The 20855-nt window shown below is 38.2% G+C and overlaps 2 protein-coding genes across 5 annotated transcripts in view; one reads left to right on the top strand and one right to left on the bottom strand.

The window, feature by feature from the left end:
- The window catches only part of LOC111331574 (uncharacterized), a 30462-nt gene extending 12472 nt beyond the window's left edge, over positions 1 to 17990 (top strand). For 2 of the 3 annotated variants that reach the window (XM_088760106.1, XM_088760105.1), the window contains exons 8-25: positions 833 to 868; positions 1220 to 1354; positions 4909 to 5040; positions 6310 to 6560; positions 6982 to 7268; positions 8764 to 8859; positions 9223 to 9330; positions 9692 to 9831; positions 10692 to 10780; positions 12454 to 12614; positions 13115 to 13230; positions 13362 to 13424; positions 13813 to 13930; positions 14468 to 14596; positions 14957 to 15055; positions 15882 to 15950; positions 16346 to 16437; positions 16709 to 17990. In XM_088760106.1, the coding sequence (XP_088616232.1) occupies positions 833 to 868; positions 1220 to 1354; positions 4909 to 5040; positions 6310 to 6560; positions 6982 to 7268; positions 8764 to 8859; positions 9223 to 9330; positions 9692 to 9831; positions 10692 to 10780; positions 12454 to 12614; positions 13115 to 13230; positions 13362 to 13424; positions 13813 to 13930; positions 14468 to 14596; positions 14957 to 15055; positions 15882 to 15950; positions 16346 to 16437; positions 16709 to 16958 (2371 nt within the window). In that variant the 3' untranslated portion in view covers positions 16959 to 17990. The remainder of the gene's footprint in view (positions 1 to 832; positions 869 to 1219; positions 1355 to 4908; positions 5041 to 6309; positions 6561 to 6981; positions 7269 to 8763; positions 8860 to 9222; positions 9331 to 9691; positions 9832 to 10691; positions 10781 to 12453; positions 12615 to 13114; positions 13231 to 13361; positions 13425 to 13812; positions 13931 to 14467; positions 14597 to 14956; positions 15056 to 15881; positions 15951 to 16345; positions 16438 to 16708) is intronic. The other variant, XM_088760107.1, reaches the window with a different exon arrangement.
- Positions 17914 to 20855, bottom strand: LOC111331555 (uncharacterized). 2 transcript variants are annotated; one of them, XM_088760108.1, is made up of 3 exons: positions 20627 to 20855; positions 20001 to 20193; positions 17914 to 19791 (listed from the first exon to the last, which is right to left on the bottom strand). In XM_088760108.1, exons 2-3 carry the CDS (start codon positions 20103 to 20105, stop codon positions 18829 to 18831), a joined length of 1068 nt encoding a protein of 355 aa, XP_088616234.1. In that variant the 5' UTR covers positions 20106 to 20193; positions 20627 to 20855; the 3' UTR covers positions 17914 to 18828. The 2 variants fall into 2 exon arrangements, with proteins under 2 accessions (XP_088616234.1, XP_088616236.1); XM_088760110.1 differs by having other exon boundaries at positions 20001 to 20130.

The raw sequence follows: 20855 nt of genomic DNA, 5'->3' as shown, positions 1-20855 counted from the left end.
CCTATAATATCTCATCACAATGCCACCCCTGAATCAAACATTGGGGTGATGAGAATAAAGGAAATGATCACTGACTAAACAAGCTCCAGATTGTTTAACAAATTCTCTTTTGGTCAGCACTGTAGGAAATGTAAACTATATAGTGTAGCTGCACTTATGTGAAATCTGTGCCTGGGAATTGACAACTCTGCATCTTTCATGCAAACATAATAATGCTGTATAACTGACATTGGTTGAATCTTAAGAAAATAACAAACGGTTACACTAGTTACACAATACACAACCTAAAAAAATAATGAACAACAAGACAGAAAGAGGACTTTAAAATACTGACATTGTTACAGCCACAGAAACATTACTAAATTGTGCTTAGCGAAAATGAGAAAACAGTTATATTAAATGATAAATTATCCAGACAGCACAGAGTGACATAAGGCAGCAACAAAATGACAGAGAAAAGCCTTAATGAAACAATAAGTATAATTACAAAGTGAAAAGACTTAAATAAATGGACTCCAAACACGCAAAGAGGGAAGAAAAAATAAAAGCAAACAAAAAAGCAAAAGAAAAACCAGCAAGAAAAAATGTCACACTTAGAACTTACACTTGAGGATTCTTTTTTGTATTTCTCCATGTCTGGGAAAAAATTTGAACTCTGATTGAATTAAGTTAAAGCATCCAAAGCTCCTATTGCTGCTGGAAAATCTGTTTTCCCAGGGAACTTGGCATTAATTTTGTTTTCTCTATCACTGGGGCATTTGAGAATATTTCACACCACCTGACTCTATAATTTGTATCAGTTAATATAAATGTTTGTTGCTTTTCTCTGAAGGTTGCCTTCAGGCCAAGTTGTGTCAGCAATGAAAAGGTATGGTGCTTTGGAAGATAAGCATTTTCATTTGTTATTTAAACAATGATGATTTTTTGTAGCAGCAATTTGTTTAAGAAGTCTTAATGTGCTTGAGGTTGTTCATCAATACTTGAATCAGTGCTTTCAATAAGATTTGAAATAGGTGGCTACCTCGGTACAACATCCGCCGGAGAGCGACTTGATTGCGACTTAGCGTGGCGACTGCGACTTGAGCGCGGTGAAATATACCCGGCGACTCGCAACAGAATAGCCGCCGGAGCTCCGGCGGGTGCCAGGTCTTATTGAAAGCACTGTTGAATACATTAAATTTACTTTTTTTTTACTTTGGATTCTGCTTCACCTTTGTAGGTTGCGAAAAGCTTGGATTGAAGTGTTTATGCATCCTGATTTGCCCAAGAATATGGAGGAAAAACTTAGGGAACGGTTAAAGAATGCTGTTGATGGGGCTCAAATTTGCTCACCCGAGAGCTCAGGCTTTAAAGTGTGAGTCCATGTTTTTGCAGGAGTTTAGCTTGTAGTTACAGTAATATAATAGAGAATTGTACATGTATATTGTACAGTCGAACCTTGATTATCTGGACTCGTTGGGACCAGATGAAATAGTCTGGATAATCGAGATTATGAATATTAATGAGGAACAAATGAGGTTTAAACAAGAAAGTGACATTTATTACTGAAACAAAACATTGATGAACTATTTAAAAAAAATTAAGATGTGGTCTACAACCTCACTGTCCAATGTGAATACCTCTACACGTGTTTATTAACAATTAGAGTTAATGAAATGTTTTTAGACTGGCCTAAAATGTTGAAGTAAGTCAGTTTGTCTTAAAGAAGAACATCGCCTTAACTTCACTTTTCAACGCTGTAGTTTTGAAAAGAATATGGCTTCTAATCTTGAACATGACTAATAAATATTCATGAAAAACGCTGGATCAGAGAAATAGTCCGGATAATCGAGAAATGCGGATAACCGGGGTCCAGATAATCGAGATTCAACTTTACTGGAATACCTTTGTGTACTCTTATAAGTTACTCTAAAATTATGAAAATAAGTCCATTTTCTCCATGTAAATTAAAAAGCTCTCATTGCCCTCTTACATGTTCATGACTTGTGTAACCCTTCAACTCCCATGAGTGACTAAGACAAAATTCCTCCTTAAAATATCAGTTAAAAAAAAAAAAAAGTCTTTTTATTGGATTACACAATTACTGGAGAACCAGTAGTTTCCATTGTGGTCCTTGCAAACAAATGAAACAAATGGTCTAAATTGAACATAACAGTACAATTATGATATTATATGAAGCAGACAAGTGATGAGAGTGAAGAAAATTGGCAATCATAGGATTATTAGTTGATCTAACAGTATAAGCATCATATGACAGAGGGTGAGGAGAGTCATTAATGAGATCTGGGAGTGAAGGTGTGATTAGTGTCAAAAAGTGCTAAGTGCAGGACTGGTTTTTCATTTCTATGAGAGGTAAAGCTGTTGCTACATGTATTTTATGGCAAGGTATATTATGCTATGTACCCTAAGAGATGGATGTATTATTAATCATTATTATATTATGGCCGTGTCTCACAAGGACTGGGAACTACCAAATTCACAAATTTGATTGGCTGAAATCAATATTGAAAGCGGTCTAGATTTTCCCATCTAGACTGGCATCTAGACCGGTCTAGGAAAAAAAGGTACAAAAATTATACACAGCCATATAATAAACATCTTATTACCGTATTTCTTCACCTATAAGCCGATCTCGGCTATAAGCCGAGACCCTGACTTTCAGGGTCTTTACGCTACACTCAAGCTGCCCAAAAAAAAAGGTAAAACCATCGGCTATAAGCCGAGAGCGAAATTATTGATTGTAACTGGCCATTTGAGCAAGCGAACCTCACGGAAAACATAAGAAATTGACTCACTAAACACAAAACCTAATGAATTACAATAAACACAAAAGAAAAAAAGCGAACCAATCAAGAGATATGAATATCAATTGATCCAACGAACTGTATAAATACTACCACGCGACAACAGATTAACCACAACAACAATAATAATCTCAGTTAAACGTTTCAAAGTATCAATCTATCGAGTATACCTTTCGTCGCTGTCACTTTTTATCATCATGCCTAAAGCACGCCGTTCCTCGTATAGTATGGCTTTCAAGATAAAAGTTATCGCGGAAGCTGAAGCGGTAGAAAACAACTCGGAAATCGCTCGAGAATATGGACTAAGCGAGTCCATGGTACGACGCTGGAGAAGAGACCAGGCGACTATTCTTTCCGGAGAGCTGAAGATGTCTGCAAAACGTGCGACGATGGGCCGTTTCACTCCGAAATATCCCGAACTAGACCAGCAAGTGATGGAGTGGTTTTCACAGCAAAGAGAACAAGGTTGGTATTTACTTTTCTGTCTAAAATTTTAAGAGTTTTTGAAGAGTTGAATGATATCGTCTTTCAGTGCGTGGGAAACAGAGACTTTGATTGGTCAGAAATATGTTGTTGTCATGACAATTTCATAACATGTCACGAAAAGAGTGCTGCAGTCACGAATCTACGGTTATCTCGCAGCAAAATAAGATTGTTATTTTATTTTTCGTAGGTATTGCGGTGAGTGGATTGATCCTTCGCCTTAAAGCTAAAGAGCTCTCCGATGATCCTGCTTTCAAAGCTTCCCGTGGATGGTACGAGAAATGGAAACGACGCCACTCGGTCAGCATGCGAACCAAAACAACTCTGGCCCAGCGATTGCCCGCCGATCTCGAAGAGAACATTGTGTGCTTTCATCGCTTCGTCATTGCAGCAAGAAGACGCGCCGACTACCCTTTATCCCGCATCTACAACATGGATGAGACACCCATGCGTTTTGAGCTGCCATCGAACCGAACACTGGAATTCAGTGGAAGCCGAACAGTGCCAGTAAAATCTTGCGGAGCGGAAAAGCGGAGCTTCACCGTCGTTCTTGCTGTTGCTGCCGATGGAGCAAAGGTGCCACCGAAAGTCATCTTCAAAGGCGTCCGTACACCGAGAGATCTGGTTGTGCCGCATCCTCTTCGTGTTTCCTTCCATAAGAAAGGGTGGATGGATGAACAGGGCATCCGAGAATGGATTCGACAGAGTTTGCCCCGTGCCGAGCGTTCCCTTTTGGTGTGGGACTCATTCCGAGCTCACTTGACCGATTCCGTGAAAGATGACCTGAAGCAGCGAAACATTGACGTCGCAGTTATCCCTGGTGGCCTAACCCCGGTTGTACAGCCCTTGGATAAGTGCCTAAACAAGCCATTTAAAGATAATGTGCGCCGAAAGTACTTGGCGTGGATGACATCTGGGCCATTTGAGTTTACCCCAGCTGGGAAGAAGAAGGCGCCAAGCAGAAATCTTGTCCTCAGGTGGATCAAGGAAGCATGGGCAGAGATACCCGAAGAGATGGTTGTCAAATCCTTCAAGACCTGCGGTATTTCCAATGCCTTGGACGGAACAGAGGACGACGTGGTCTACTCTGAGGAAACCCCAGAAGTAGATGATGAATACATAGAAGAGAACGAGTTCGACACAGACAGCGAAAACGAAACGGATGGCGAGTAAACCATTGGGTTGAAAGCCCTTGCACGTATCCGTCAAACGGCTCCTTTAGGAGCCACCAATTTCATAAAAGTGAATAACCAATATTCAGAAGTTATTTTTGTTGTGTTTTATTACTTCTGCTTCATTGCTAACTTGACTACAAGCCGGGGGGGTAAAGTTATTCAGCAACTGTATATTTTTAAAATGTAAAACCCTCGGCTATAAGCCGAACCCCGTTCTCCGTGAAAAATCTCCCAAAATTTTGGGTCGAAAACTGAAAAAATTGCTCGGCTTATAGGTGAAGAAATACGGTAACTGAGCTAGGTCAGTCTGTATGGGAGAATCTTGACCTCGGTCGCTGGCACAGACCTCATTGCATTTGGTCTGTACTGGCGACCTCGGTCAAGATTCTCCCAGACAGACCTCCCGCTCGGTTAGTAAGAACTAATTTTTACATGGTCTGTTGTAGGATTCTTGAAATGAAGAAGTGGAATGATGCTTTACTTCTTAAATGTTTCGATGGGAAATTGAAGAATGATTTCATTATAGAAGATGAGGAAGTGGTTGAAGCTCGACTAGCCTTCCTAGAAAAGAAACAAAGGTACATTTTGTGTACAAGTTTATTGTGTTCTTAGGCATAGTCTTAGTCAATCAGTCTGTGTGTCTATCTGTATGTCTGTCTGTTTGTGTGGCTGTGCATCTGCTTGTATGTTACACAGTCATTTTTGCCTCATGGTATGACTTGTAATTCATTTGGGGGTGAAATTCAATTAAAAGTCACTCACTCACTTTGTCAGATATTAATTTATGCATTAAACCTGGATTAAATACTTTTTCTCCCCTCCCTGAGAAGTTTACCTGTTCAAAGTCACGGTGTACATATATTTGGCGGGTGGTACAAAGGCGAGAATATGCTGAACTACTTGGACAGATTCAAAATGGCATCCTGTCCGTTGAAGCGTGATGGTTTTTTGATTCCAAACTTGATCAAAACATACCTTTGTGGAGCCAAAAATGGAAAGGAAATATGCTACAGAATACTTGACTGCAGAGAAATGGGTGTCTGAGTCCTAAAAGTGATGATAACATGAACGATTCGTGTGTGAAGACCCAAACACCACGAATATGAAGTGAGCTTAAGGTTACTGCAAATTGGTTAGCGTGAAAATTTGTTGATTTTATATTGTTCCACCCACAACCACAAAAACTTTGCTATGGGGCCTCTTGAGACTTTTGGGAACAATGACAATTAATTGTTCCCACAAAAACAAGAAAATTGCCTACCTTAAAGTATCGCTCCTTTTGATGAGTTCCACATATGAATTATGATTGCCTGAACAACCCAGTAATTAAAAATGCCATTAATGCTTCACTACCACATCTCCATCCCTCAAATTTGGACAATGCAAACCAATGCCAGTATCTTAAGTAATTCTTCCCACATTCACAATTTAAGACAATTTTTTTCCATCAAAACGCTTACAAACACAATAATTGTGCCAGCATGTGTTGCCCATGATAAAAAAAACTCTCCAAAGAAAGCCAGATCATAGGTCACGTCAAGGGTGCCAAAAATTCATACCATGAGGTTGCTCTAAGACTCACTAGATGTATGTCTGTTTGATCAGTCAGCCCACAAGTATGTTTGTCCAGTGTCCACTCTGTGTCAAGTCCCTGTTTTTATGTTTTGGGGTGAAGAACATTGCTTGTGATCATTTCTCTTCCAATATTGTAATTTTGTTATGTGCATGTACAGGGCATTCAAAATAGGATAATTGAGTAGAACTGAAACTAAAACTGTAACTCCATGTGGGAATAGTTTCATAATGACTGTAATTCTAAAAGTGGTGCTTGTTCTCTCAAATACCAGGTTTTCTGATGCACTATCCTACATGATCGGTTGTAAGACATTGGAAAAGAGCCGCATTGCTTCCTTTTACAATTTTGGAAGTACTGTACCTTTAACAGCTGAAAAGTTCCTGGCAAACATTACCCACTACAAAAGGAAGTTTGTGCTTTTACTAGCCAAGGCAGGGAAAATGGAACAAGCCCTACATCTGCTGAATTTGCCAGCCTCAGTGAACATTTCTGCTAGCATTTTGACTGAGACAGGTTTTAAAGGTCAGTTATATTGTTACAGTGCTACTCTTCAACTGCAAGTTAATAGTAGTAATAATGATAATTTTATTACTTAAAGTGTGCAAATTAACATTAAAATATATCAAAATTAATGTGCGTAAAACAATGTAAGGCAAATTGATCAACAAAATGGTGTGATAGTGGGTTACCTTGCATAGCAACTCTGCATGTATATATAGTGAGTAACCAAAAGTAGAAGGAAAATTGATAAATACCATACTCCCAAGGTTAGTATGAAGGAACTGATTCATCGTTAATGGTAAAAGTTTAATTGACAGAAAGAACACTACACTCATACAAACCCGACTACAACATGCAATATTCTTAGTAAGGAGGGGCTCTTAAATATCCTTAATAAACTCACTTGTATACATTGAAGGTCAGCATGATCTCCTACTTTTAGATTCAAGGGGCACTACACCTTTAACACAATGTACCCTTGCAACAATGGATTTTGCAACAACTAAAGAACTCTTAATTGCCATGGTGAATGAAGACAGTTCTACAGAGGTAGGGAAGATTCCTTCACCATCTAGCATACCAGGAGAGAAACTGAAAGAGGTGTTAGCATTTATAATGACAGCGACACAAGTGAATTCTAATCTTCGCAGTGAACAGGCTTTTCAGTGGTATATTAACACATTCTGTGAGTCATCCATAGTGAACAAGTGTTCTCCTGAACAAAGTCAGGTCAGTGATGATAATGTTAACTTTTCTTTCTGTAGTGCATGTACATGTAGCTGCTTGCTGGTTTGGGTGCATCTCAATTTCCTCCCTTGATGGCTATAAAAGGAACTTTTATTATTCAGGTGTTTATTCGGAAAATTCCCACTATTAGGCACTAGTCAAGAGAGGGTCCTATGATTGTTTGTTTGCTAATTATTTGCATCATTGTTTCTAATTGTAATAATATTATAAGTTATTATTGTAATATTATAATAATGTTATAAGTTAAGTAACAATTATTCGCCGAAGGTGAGGTGAATATTGTCGAATAATCCCCGAGATGACGTCAAGGGGATTATTCAATGATATTCACCGAACCTGAGGCAAATAATTGTTTTAGTATAATTTCAGAGCTGAACAACAGAGAAATTTCTAAAATCATAACATTTTAGTAACATTTATTAACTTTTTATTTTAACATTTTATATAAACCGCATGGAGCGATTTATACAGCATCACATAAGGAACCGCTCGACCAATCGGATTGCTGGAAACTCTTTGTTCAGCTCTGAAATTATACTAATATACAATATAAGTTAATAATAGTAATGGAAACTTTATTTGTGTTTTTAAATGTACAATTGTAAATCTCACTTCGTATAGGCAATTTACAAATGCTGCTTGAGATTGGCTTATTCAACACACACACAAAAATCAAAATTGCATCAAATCTGGGTTGTCCCAATTCCTATTTCTACAACAAAAGACGTAATATGTTGCTCTAATAACTATATTTATCATTTTCTTGATTATGCAAAGTTGCTGCTTTTTGGCCAATAATAATGATAATAATAATAGTAATAATAATAATAATAATAATTACTGTTATTAATTATTACATACAGTATGAAACCATTCCTTAGCATGGTGGATGAATTTTTTAAAGATAACATTTGATAAGTTATAGAAAAGAAAGATGTTTTTTTTTCCTCCTTCACAAAAATTATGAGTCCCCTTAAGGAATCAAACCTCAGACCTCTAAGAAAAGTTCTTCTAACAGTAGAAATGAAACTTACAATTACACAAATTTTTTTATTGAGGGCCTTTTTGCACATGTTCATAGAATCCTTTGTATTGGAGACATATGTATTAGTGTTGTGTATAGTAGCATCCAACTATAGACTTAACCCTTTAACACCCAGAAGTGATTAATCTGTAACTTCTCCTTATAATATCCATACATTATCCAGCACACAGGTAATGAGAATACTCAAACTTATCGGGTAGAAGTTGTTGCCTTGATTGAACACCAAATTCTCCTAACCAGTTTACAAGGAATTGTATAGCAGCTAGAGGAGAGAATTGACAATCAGATCATAGACAGCTTTTTAACCTTGTGGCATAATTAACTTGATTTTGGATAAATCAACAAATTGCCAAGTTGCAATTTTTAGAAGATAACAAAATACTGTATTTGCAGTTAAAGGACTGAGAAGGTGGCATCATTTTTGTGTTACAGGAAACAATCAGAATTGCAGGGGAGATTGTAAGCAAAGCAAAAAAGGAGTTTCTTTCACATTTTGAGATCAAGCCTCCTAAAGATGTCTCTTTAAAGGTACACTCGCGCATATATATATTTTAGATTCAAAATATATAATTATGTAATTTACATGCACATCCTTATTAAGAAACGACTGTTTAACTTTTTCATGGAAAGAAAGGAATAAAACTGCTTTTGATCTAAGAGTACTTTTGAGAATCAACACTTGCACTTGGGGCTAATTTCCTATGGTCATGACATAAATGGTGCCACATGTAGCATTTTGGTAATTGTACATATTTTGTCACAGCTAATAAATATTGTGCTGTTTTAAAACCAAAACTACAGTTAAAACTTTCTCACATAAGTCAGAAGTAATAAAGATGATAATTACAGTGTAGTGTTAATCTGGAGCTTAACCTGTTATTCCATTCTCAGGTGTTTGTTGTGGAAGTGTTTGCATCTGTTGTTGCTAATCTCTTTGTCAACAACAACTGCTATCCATTCTTTCCAATTACTTACACCCTGGAGTTGTTCAAGAAAAAGGTACTTTGAATTATTTTGTGTTGAATTTCATCAGTACAGTATAAAGCAACTAAGAGGAAACTCAGTGTACTCAATCGGCAGAAATGACATGTTTATCCTTTACTACGGTAGATAGCTGATTCAACCATTGGTATGTGCAATGTACACTGTACTGTATATTTCATATGACATTGTTAGGAAATGAATTCAAGGTCCGTACTTTAAGTTATGGTACAAGTTTGTCTGCTTGGATTTATGGTCCAAGCACAAAGGGGAGAAGATTTAAATTCAAAGAAACACATGGGGCTTCCATTGTAGTGTGCATCAGACCAATAATAACTTCATTTTGTTGACTCCCTAAAATTATTCTTTCAATCAACAGGATTTATTGTGGGCTTGTGTCTCAGTGGTACTCTCGCCAGTTCTTGCCAGCAAAATCAATGGTCAAATACTGAATTTTATTCAAGCAAATGTTATCAAAAAACTTGGAAGTCAGTGTATTCCTTTTGATGTCTACAAGAGGTCAGTATACAGGTTTTCAGGGACATGTTAAAATGGAGTTACCTTAAACAATGCATTCTGAATCACCTAAACTGAACACCAGTAAGTAAGTAAGTAATTTTATTTAACCACATATCGCGTATGAGTGATAGCTCGTTAAAATGCAAAATTAATGTGGAAACCCACCCATTCCACCCCAGGGGGGGGGGGGGGACATCCATCACACAATAATCTCGTGCGTGGGAAATTAACGTCTCCTACCCCTAACCCTACAGGAGATGGGACCTTCATTTATTCGTCCCTATCTGAGAAGACTAGAATATCTAACCATTTCTTGATGTTATAGAAAGGTAGCATATTCTTCTCAATTATTTTAAAACCTTGAGTGTTGGTCCGGCTGGGGCACGAACCCTCGACCTCTCGCACAACAGTCCAGCGCTCTGTCCATTGAGCTAACCGGGAGGCAGTAACCTAGACCTTTGTAGGTACATGCGCTGGGAGGCTTGGTGTACTCAGTGCAACTAGGTGCTGGGAGGCTGGGCACTGGCAGGCTGCATACAGTGTAGATGTCAGAACTACATACTTGAATTTTCTAACATTAGTAATTCTACACAAATGGCAAAAACTTGTAAAAGTTGTGGTCTGTAGGAAACATCATGTCATGTAATAAGTTAATCAAGCAAGAGATCTTGCTTTTTCTCGGTTTTACGTACTTTAAATGCTTTTTGAGTATCTCAAAACTTGACTCAAGTCTCGATCCTCGAAGGCTTGAAATTGAAGGGACTGTCAACTTACTTTTGCGCAGTAGTGTACAACATTTTCTTTTAAAATTGTCTCCAATTTTATAACTATATATTGCTCATAATTTGTACTCTTTGTAGCTGGATTAAAAAACAAGTTGACATTGGGGGAATTGAGAGGAATTATGAGATTGCATTGCTAATGTTAAAAGAAGGAAAGAAAAAGTCAGGTACATACATGAAATGTACAGTAATATTGTTTTAAAAGATACAATTGAAATAATGTATTGATTATGATTTGTTGATGAATGACATATTGACAGAGACCATAATGATTATGCTGTAAAATATGAAATTAAACTCATTGGTACTGATGAGCTTGGAGGAAGGTGCCATAGCAATGTGGCAATCGCGCTGACTGCCCACAGCAGGGAGGTTACCATGGTAATGCAACCTCGGTCCACCCCCCCCCCCCCCCCTGGCACCAGTCACACTGACAAGTCAGTGGAATTGTTATACTTACCAACAAGTGGCTCACCATAGAGGAGGGAGGGTGGGAACACAATAAGCAGCTCATGTCGAGATCCGGGACAATCTCAAAACATATTGAGCACCACGCGACCCTGCAATTGCAAAGGGGTGCCCCCGCAGCATAACCCCCGCTGACCAGCGTGCCTCGATTTTAACCTTGCCTAAATTTCATTCAGCCTCATAGAACTTCAAATAGATATTATGGCCTTTAAATATCTATAGGTATATATAAGGGAGACAGTTTTCACAATTATATAATCATTGTGTCAACATGTTGGAAAAGTAATGGTTAAGTTGTCTGACTGTATAATGTTAGTTGCAGTTAACCTGCACAGGGCTCCAAATTAAAAGAAAAGTTTAGTTGGCATTTTGCGACTTGATACGTAAATATAGTCGCAAGTTCACGAATTTTAGTCGCAAAAATAATTAACCACGCAAGGGTCAGCTCTAATCCAGCCGGTTTAACAAACAAAGATATGAGCCTGCAATACATATATCTTATTAACCAAGGGCGAGGGCCGTTCTGGGAGAATATCGGCCCGAGGTCTTGACAGTACAGACCGAGCGCAGCGAGGTCCGTACAAAAAAGACTGAGGGCCGATATTTTTCCAGTACGGTCCCGAGCAAGCTTGGTTAAGAAGAGATTTATTATACTACTGAAGTTCAAAGGGACACAAGTGCGGTATCATTCGGGACCATTCGGGATGGTGCCCTGTCCAATACTTAAAGAATATTGGACCGGCAATAGAGCAGTTTGATTGGTTGATTTTAGTTATTGGCCCTCTGACTGCCCGAGTCGTGTAATAAATATGAATAAGAGACCGCTGCGATGGCGACCGATAAAGGTAATGGCGTTGCGTGCACAACATTGCGGATAAATTAGGTACAATTTTACCCAATATCTTCAAATGTCTATGATAATCAAGGCACACGACAATATATTTTTTCATTTCTGTATTTATTTCGGCAAAATGTTTAAAAATATTTTTCTTAATTGGCTCTTTTTAAAATATAGAGTAGCTAGCCAATGTAATATCTTATATTATGTAACGTTTATAGCCTTGTAATTACTATGGATAGCCTTGTAATTATTTTTATGAAAATTTTCTTCTTTTAGCATGTATTTTTGCTTAAAAACAATTAAGACCTATTATTAAGACCTATTATTAAAAATAGTGGCAAAGTAGCGACTGCTGGCTTTTTTATTCTACTCGTAAAATTTGCGACTTCTCGGGAAGTTTTAGTCACAAACAAAAAAATCAAGTCGCAAATGCGACTGTATTGGTCGCAATTTCGAGCCCTGCTGTACTAATTAGTGGCCTTTGTGTAATCAAACTAATGTCAACCACGTTGATTTACCTGTTGTAATCAGGTCATTACTTGAATAAATGTTTAGATGGCTCTTCAGTGCGCAAGAGGGCTGTTTTGCTTGTCAAGACCCTCCTGAAGAGTATCGATGCCTTGCTGAGCAAGACTGGCAGCTTTTATGGGAAGGACAGGCTTTGTGGAGTACTGAAGAAAATCAAGAAAGACGTAAGTTCATGAAAAAGAATGTTCTTAAAATTTTGCATGGACCTTTGGGATGTTTTGCATGACCTATGATAGAGAAGTTAGTTCCAACTTTAAGTGAAAAAAAGACTACTCTAAGTCTCTCTGTGATGTGAAATAAATTCCATGATATTGTAACCATGAAAAATGATGCTGTAGAAGATTCCATGACTTTTCTGGTGTTCCATAACATATGGGGACTTTTCTGAAAACTTACCATCAGTTCTTCATTATCGTAATGGTATTGGCTGATAATTGATTTTATTGAACACTTCAACATGAAAATTTCATTGAAATGAGTACGTAACCTTGATCAGAAACTCTGACTTGTGTCTTCAAATGTAAGTACACCCCCCATTTAGAGGGTTTAAAATATTTTTGCTCATTCCAAGAAACCAAACTTTTTTCTTATTATGCTAACTGGTATGGAGAGCTAAAGAGTTAAGAGTTACATAGTCGTTAGCTTTCATTTTGATTTTGTTCAGTTCTCCAGGGAAATTGTTAAATTTGGATTGGATTCTTTAGAAGGGCAGCTGATGGAGTTGACTTTCAAAAATGATCCAAGCTTTGAGAATTTTGAAGATGTTAGGAAGGCTTGTGGGTAAGACAAAATGTTTCTAATAACTAATGCTTTGTCTCAACATGAGTATGTGATTTCTTACCCATCTCAAAATCAGTTACTGTTGTAAGTATTTGTTCAATTAAGACTGACCTGTATTGTCTGGTTCTCAGGGATGCTGAAAAGTGGCCTTCCTTAAAATCAGAAATGATAGACTTTCTCAAGAAGGACCCATCGTGAGTATTATACATGTACATAGCAGTATACATGATACAAGTCTGACTGTAAATTAGACAAGCAAACAAATTTACAAAAAAGCAATTTCAGTTAGCCATTGTAATTTTACTACTGAAACATTGGCATTGTAAACTTTTAGCATCTAAAAGCTCCCTCTCCCTCATATCCAATATTCTAAAATAGTAGTTTTATTTTATTTATGTAGGCAGGGTACGTGTAAGATGGTTACATCTAGCAGAGTAGTACAAAGTTTACTTGTCTTCGAATTTTTGTTTTTTTTTTCTATTTGAATGAAGTATGTTTCAACTAAAGGAATGTGTATTGAATATGGTATTCCTTAAACTGAGGGACATTTTACAAGAAGCCTTCCCTTCTCTCCCCTTTTAGAAGCAGATCTCACGCTGCATGTTGTGTTGAAGTGTTTGGAAGATATGGTATGTTTGATGAAGTGAAACAAGCCCTTGCTGCAGTTGGTTACTCATATGTTTCCAATGTTTGTGAAAAGGTACTTGCTATTAATGTAAATAATGCCTTGTGTCTTAACAGCTCAGTAGATTCTTTAAAAAGTGGTTGATATGTGAAAGTTTGCACGTAAAACAAGCCCTTGCTGCAATTGGTTACTCAATTGTTACTAATATCTGTGAAAAGGTACTTGCAATTGACGTAAATTATGCCTTGCGTCTAACATCTCTATAGATTATTTAAAAAGTGGTTACTATGTTAAAGTTCGCAGGTAAATAACAATGAATCCCTTATGTTGTAATCAATAATTCTCCTGTTTCCTTTTAAACTACATTTATTCAGGAGTTGTTTTTGTGCCAATCATACATTCTTTTTCTGCTCCCTAATCTCTCTACCTTTTCGCTGACTTGTGCTTTGAAACCATTAGAAAATTGTAAACTGACTGTCAGACTGGCGGGCCAATAGTGAACTGACCAACCGACTGGTTGAACAACTTACTGACGGACTTACTGAAGTTTTTGAACGAGTTTAAAACGCTTTTATTTGTTTTCACCCTCTCCGGCCGTTTCTTATTTTTCAGATTAAAGAGACTATGCTAAAGTTAAGTAAACCTGACGAAAGGTGCCAGTTTGTTGACGCGTGTTGTGATTGGTTGGGTAAGATGCTGTGCGATGTCGCATTCTCCAACTGGCGATATAGCAGTAACAATGTAAGTATCGAGCAAAACGCTAACTTAAATTCGTTTTCATTCTCACAAGAAACAATAAATTTGCGATTTGACACTTTCTTCTATATCCAAAAAAGCCTAATTGTGGCAACGCCAGACATAGTTTAGGCCGAATTTTCTAAACTCATGCAACTTCAACTCGGCCAAACTATAGCTACTGTTGTTTGTCCGAAATGAAATTTGGAAGGGAAAATTCAACGATTCTTGCTGCTTGAGTCAATTTAAAGGCGATAAGCAGTACTATTACAGATATCTTTTGTTTCACTTCCCATCTCTTCTAAATTATGTAGTCCTTGTCTCATGTTTGCACTTGTTTTCATCTTTTCAACGGGATTTTTGTAGTTGCCTGATTCATTGGTTTCCTGTGTTAAAGAGATTGCTGCCTTCAAACAACAGACTTCTAGTGACATCCTAGCGGCAGCGATGCGTCGTGCATCTGAGGTTAGTTTCTGAGAGTGTTTTTGGCACGAAAAACAACCAATACTGCGAAAGTTCTAAGCAATTTTTCGGTAATAATAATAAGTAAGATCTTTTGACAGGGAGCCCACGTCACGAAGTGTGGTTTTCAGTGAGGCCCTGCATAAATCTAACGTAAGGATAACAGAAAATATAAATATGGTTATCAAGAAAAGGATAAAAGGGCATAATCAATAGAAGAGACTACATGTTTTTAACAAGACGTCTAAAAACTGAAAAATCGGAAATGTTCCTAATGCCGTCTGGGAGAGCGTTCCAGTCATCTACTGCATGACAAACAAACCGATGCTGACCCCATGTACGCTTTGATTGTGGTTTACAAATGTTGTTATTAGAACGAGTGTTATAATCATGCATGTCTTTAAAATGATTAAAATTAAAATTCCAATCAATTAGTCCATTCAAGGACTTAAAAACCAAAAGAAGAAAAAAAAAACCGTGAAGAAGGATGAGCGCCAATTATTGCTTTCTTCTGGCGGGAAAATGTCGCGCGTGGTGCTCGGTGATGCAATTTTGGCGGGAAAAACGTTTCATACCGCGAATGACAAAAGAACTTGTTAGTTGGCAAAATTTTTGGTGCAGAGCGCAGTTTTGACGGAAGAAAGCTAGAAAGCAAAGGCAATAAAAGAAAAGGAAAAAAAAAGAAAAAAACCAGGAAGATGGTGTTTTTAGTTTAACGTACGATTAATTCCCAACTGCTTTGTACTATAGACATGGAACTGCCATTACTGTGTCCAATTTTATTACTATTTAATGCCATTGTATCTAATTTTGTGTGTTCTTTCTGCAGCAATTTTGTCGAAACACTGTTCAATACAAAAAGCGTTGTGATTTTGAACGTTGGCTGAGGGAAATTAAGGTAACAACCTTGACCACTTGCTCTGCTTAAAGAGGTTTTTGTTGTTGTATTTTTTTTCTAAGGTAATTTTCTGATAGTGATGTTATAAAACTAGATAAGATAATTATTTCAACGGTGCCCGAACAAAGAAACAGTCGAAGAAACAAGCAAACGAAGGAGCCTTCAACCAAAAGAATGATGGGGAAAAACAACAACATAGCGAATAAGGAAGAGAAACAAGAAGACGAACAGCTGGCTGCAGAATCGGACTTGACGGAAGTTAGCATTCTTACTAGGATCTCAGTTGTAATTTCTTCGTAGTACGTGGCAAAATATTACCATAATTTTTATATATTTTTTGTTTGTTTGTTTTTTCTTTAATTGGTTTTCATTATCTTTACGACAATCGCTTACAGGGATTGTTTGGAAAATGCCAGCTGACCGCGTGGAGCTGGGCCTTTCACGAGCTCACAACAGGACCGCTAAAACGAAAGCCTGCAGTGATAAAGTATGTGTGTACTTTAGAACTAAAGCAGTAAGGTTTGTGAAACACAAACAGCACTGATTGTGGTGCAGTAAATCATATTCCTTCTATCCCAGATGAACTAGAATAATTGATGTAACATTGGTAAAAACTAACCAATAGGAAAAAACAGAGCTTGATGGGATAGCAGACAAGTTTTATTGTGACGCAACCAAACATCTCTAGCCTAAGCACCCTCTCACAATATAATGACCAGTCCCTTAGAGACTCACTTTACTGTTTCTCTACATTTCAGGCATTTGGTCACAAGTGCTTCTTTGCAGTCAGGAACACTCACTTATCAGCAATTGCTTTCAATGCAAACTAAAGCTAAGGCGCACGAAAATGTTGCGTCCCTGCCAAGATCAAAGGCATCCGTGTTCGTGGCAATCGCTTCGTTGCCAACCACCTCTGCATCTGTCAGTGCCTCTCCAACAACTCAAACCGTCCCAGGTCCTTCCTCTGGTAAGAAGCTTGGTAACCGTGCCCTCACAGGGAACCAATAAATTTTTAGCAGCGATTTTGATCGCTTCGTGGACTGTTTAGTTCTAGTGATTGTGGCTAACTGCATTTCGTCCACATTATTTTGGTTACGAGACTGAATTAAGTGAGCTAGGGGAAAATTAAAAGTGTTGTTGATATTCTGCAGAATATTACTCATGACTGCTCGATAGACAACAGGTGGCTCAAATTTGTTAATTTGTTACATTACACGTTTTCGGTTTTTGGTTTCCTTGCTTACGTCGCCAAATGAAAATCAGATTGAAAAGTTAATGTCTGTTTAGGTTTTATCATAAAAAAAAGTTTTCTGCGAGATTGATTTTATTGAATAAGCCTGAAATAATGGAAGTAAATACTTTCACCAGATTTTTCATCCAATTTGAGTTCATAAGAATACCGGTAGCTCTTTCCCCTTCTCACGGGATGGTTGAGCAATAATTTCATATTTTGCAAGGCAATGGTCATTATAAGTTTCTTGGGGTTAGTGCGAGTAAAGTAGAAAAGTCATACAGCGGAACATTGGGCGAAGAAAGCCTTGAGTGGCGACTAGCTCAAAATTATAATTAGTTCTTATTAACCGAGCGGAAGGTCTGTATCGGAGAATCTTGACCGAGGTCGCTAGTACAGACCGAACGTAGTGAGGTCTGTACCAGCTACCGAGGTCAAGATTCTCCCGTACAGACCGACCTAGCTCGGTTAATAAGATGTTTATTATATGGCTGTGTCTTATATGCCAATTTTTTATATTCTTTTTACCTTTTCTTTCTAGTCCGGTCTAGATGCGAAAATCTAGACCGCTTCCAATATTGATTTCAGCCAATCAAATTCGTGAATTCTGTTGTTCCCAGTCTTTGTGAGACACAGCCATGTAATAACTACAAAAACTACGTTAGCTCCCTACAACTCTCCCTGAGGGGGAAGAGATTTCATTCAACCTGGGAATTCCCAGCCACAAATGACTTTTTAATTATACAATTGTTTTTATTCTAGAGATTTCGTTACAGTTGAAATAAATCGTTTACCTGTTTTTTTTTTTTTGTAAAGTTGTGGTCTCTGAGGTACCTGTGTCAGTCAGTAGCTGATCCTTTTGCACCCTAACATCAGTCTACTATACTGTTCTCTTTACATTTCTTTAGACACTTATAAGGATAATTTTCTTAATAATCAAAGAGTTTCTTTAGTTCGTGATTATTTCCCTTCTAATCGCATCATTGTATAAAATCTTGCATTCTGATTGGTTAACGAAGCGAGCTGTTTAGCGTGGAATTGCGAGTTGAAAACGAGGCCAAGTGATATTGTTTCGCATCTTCGTAAACATAACAATTTTTTCTCGTTGCCATGTTCCCACCAATGACGTAGCTCCATTTTCTGCCTTTAAAAGCACACACAACCCACAATTCCTCTATTCGCTCCGACGAAGGGCTAACGCTCGAAACGTCAGCTTTTGTAATCGTTACGGTGGCCAATTTACCATTTGATTGATTCGCGATGACACTGTCAGGGCAAATAAGACGCCTTTCATTGGGATTTAAGATTAAGTTCGCGCGGGGGAGGGGGAAAGGGATCCATAGAATTTTGGGTAACAATAGAATTTACCAAACCCCCATAAGGCTCTGTAGTTTCCTAATGAGTGATCTCCCTCATTAGGAGTTAATTTTCTTTGTAATTATCTAATAAGACATACATTTCGTTTAGCACCAGACACGAACACAGTGCGTATCTATTTTGCAGATTGCTACTATCTGAACAAAACGCATGTGAAGAGCAATGGTTCTGGCCGAAAAATCTTTTGTCACGCCTCGCGCTCGTTGCCTTTGTCGTTCTGATCCGTTCAAGGTCCCTAACAACAAACACTATTAGTGCCACAAGTACTTTTTAAAAATGATAATACTTTGGACAAGTGGGGTTACCCGAGAAGGGGGAGCAGTCGATCATGAATTTCTTTTGATCTCTTCCACGATACCAGTTGAAAAATGCCTGCTCGAGTGTGATGTTATCTATCGCAATATGCGTCCAATAATCGTTCATGACGCACTGTGTGTGAGAAAGACAAGCATTTGCGAAGAGTGAGGCAGTTTTGGAGGCCAAAACGTTTTTCAAAGCATGAAGTGTCTTAGTTCGAAACTCCATAATAAAATGCATTTCGGTCGAGTTGCACTTCTTTACATTAAATACGCAAAGCATTTCGGAAAAATAATACAATTGCCATATATCGTACAAGGGATTTACTAAAAACATCGCAGAATTGACGAAAGGAATAGAATATTGAGGAAAATAACAGCGCCATTTATCATGCGACCCTTGCGCGCGAAGGCAAGCTCTACTTAAACAATTTGAAGCATTATGCAAAGAGTACATCTGCTGAAACATCAATCGTGCCATTGCAGAACCATTCAACGCGCGTTCGTCCAAGATAAAACCTGCATCAGGAAGCACTCGAAAAGACGCGTTTGTCGTGCGTCGTAAACGCGACCCGATGTAGTCGGCGTGTATAATGGCTGCAAGGGCTCCAGCCGATCTCCCACCGACGATTACATCGGAAGCAATGTCGAGACCTCTTCGGAGCAACTCGTCCAAGAGAGCATCAAGTATTCGGTGACCTCGGAAATAGAGAAGTTTGTCTTTATATTTCAATGGCTTATCGCGATTTCCAGTGAAAGACCCACCATCGCAGTATGCCACAAAGATCGAGTTCCAGTTGTAAAAATTGGGGTTGAATTTAGCTTGGTTAGAAAGGAGTCCCTCCAGGAGAATAGTTTTGCAGAATAATTTGGACGAGCCAAGCGCCGTATCACTTCTTTCATAACATCCCTCGATACGGTAGCACCATTCGCCCCCCTGAAAGTAAACAATCCACTTTGATTTTCCCGAGCCACTTCCTCTGCGAAAATAAAATCCGGGGGGGCTTCCGTCAAGGCAAACGGCACCACTTTCGGGGCCATTGGTTATTATGTGTAGTTTATGTGCCCTCGCGTCTTTCGCGTCATCTGTTCTGCTAGAATCACTTGTACGGAAATTCTGTTGCGACAAATTTTGCTTTACCCTACCTGTTGCTGTTGTTGAAAGGTTAATGTAGTTTGCGTTGGGGTTACTTCTCTGTTTATTTTCGCTTTGATATTTGTTGATGATACCCTTGTCACGGTGGCGGACATCTGTTATCGGCCCCTCATTATCAGCCTCATCGAGTCGCCGCCGGAAATCCCAGTTCAAAGAAAGAGAAGGTTTGTTAGCTGAGGATGACTTAAGAGAAAATGAAAAGACGATCAAAGAAATAGGTAGAAGCCACATCTTTCTGATATATGTACCAGTTAACCTGATAGAAGTAATTAAGAGGCAAGACAAATCAACGAACCCGCTGTCACAACGGGTAACACGAAACAAGAGAAAATAAACTGCCTGATATAATCTCGTGCATTAAACATTTATTTGAAGAATCCGTTAATAAAGGTGGTTAAACTCTGCCAGTTTTAAATGTTTAAAAAAAACGCTGTACATCGATAACAAGTGGGGGAAAAAGAAAAAAAATTCACATTTGCCTTAGAAGCTTCCTGTCTCTGAGCCCAATATTAATTTTCTGAACAATATATGAGCCGTCGCGGACACTATCAGCTGATAAACCACCTGCCTGAAGGGGCTAATTTTACTAAATACCTTTACAGTACTACATACTTACCTATCTACGCCGCAGTGAAGTAATATCCATTACTCTCATTGATTCTGAAGACCGCACGTGTTGAAAACTACGAAAAGACAATCTAAATAACTGGGGTTCCAGCATTTAAACTTAATTCTGAGAATATTAACCTGTTCCAGTGCTATCAACAAGAGACGGTAACCTGAGGGAGCCGTCAAAAAACAAATGACTAATACTGGAAACACCAGTCACCACCGCATTACTTGAT

The sequence above is a fragment of the Stylophora pistillata genome, chromosome 5 (genome assembly GCF_964205215.1).
Source record: "Stylophora pistillata chromosome 5, jaStyPist1.2, whole genome shotgun sequence".
Taxonomy (NCBI): Eukaryota; Metazoa; Cnidaria; class Anthozoa; order Scleractinia; family Pocilloporidae; genus Stylophora; species Stylophora pistillata.
Note: the sequence above shows the minus strand (reverse complement) of the source record. Positions and strands in the feature narration are given on the sequence as shown.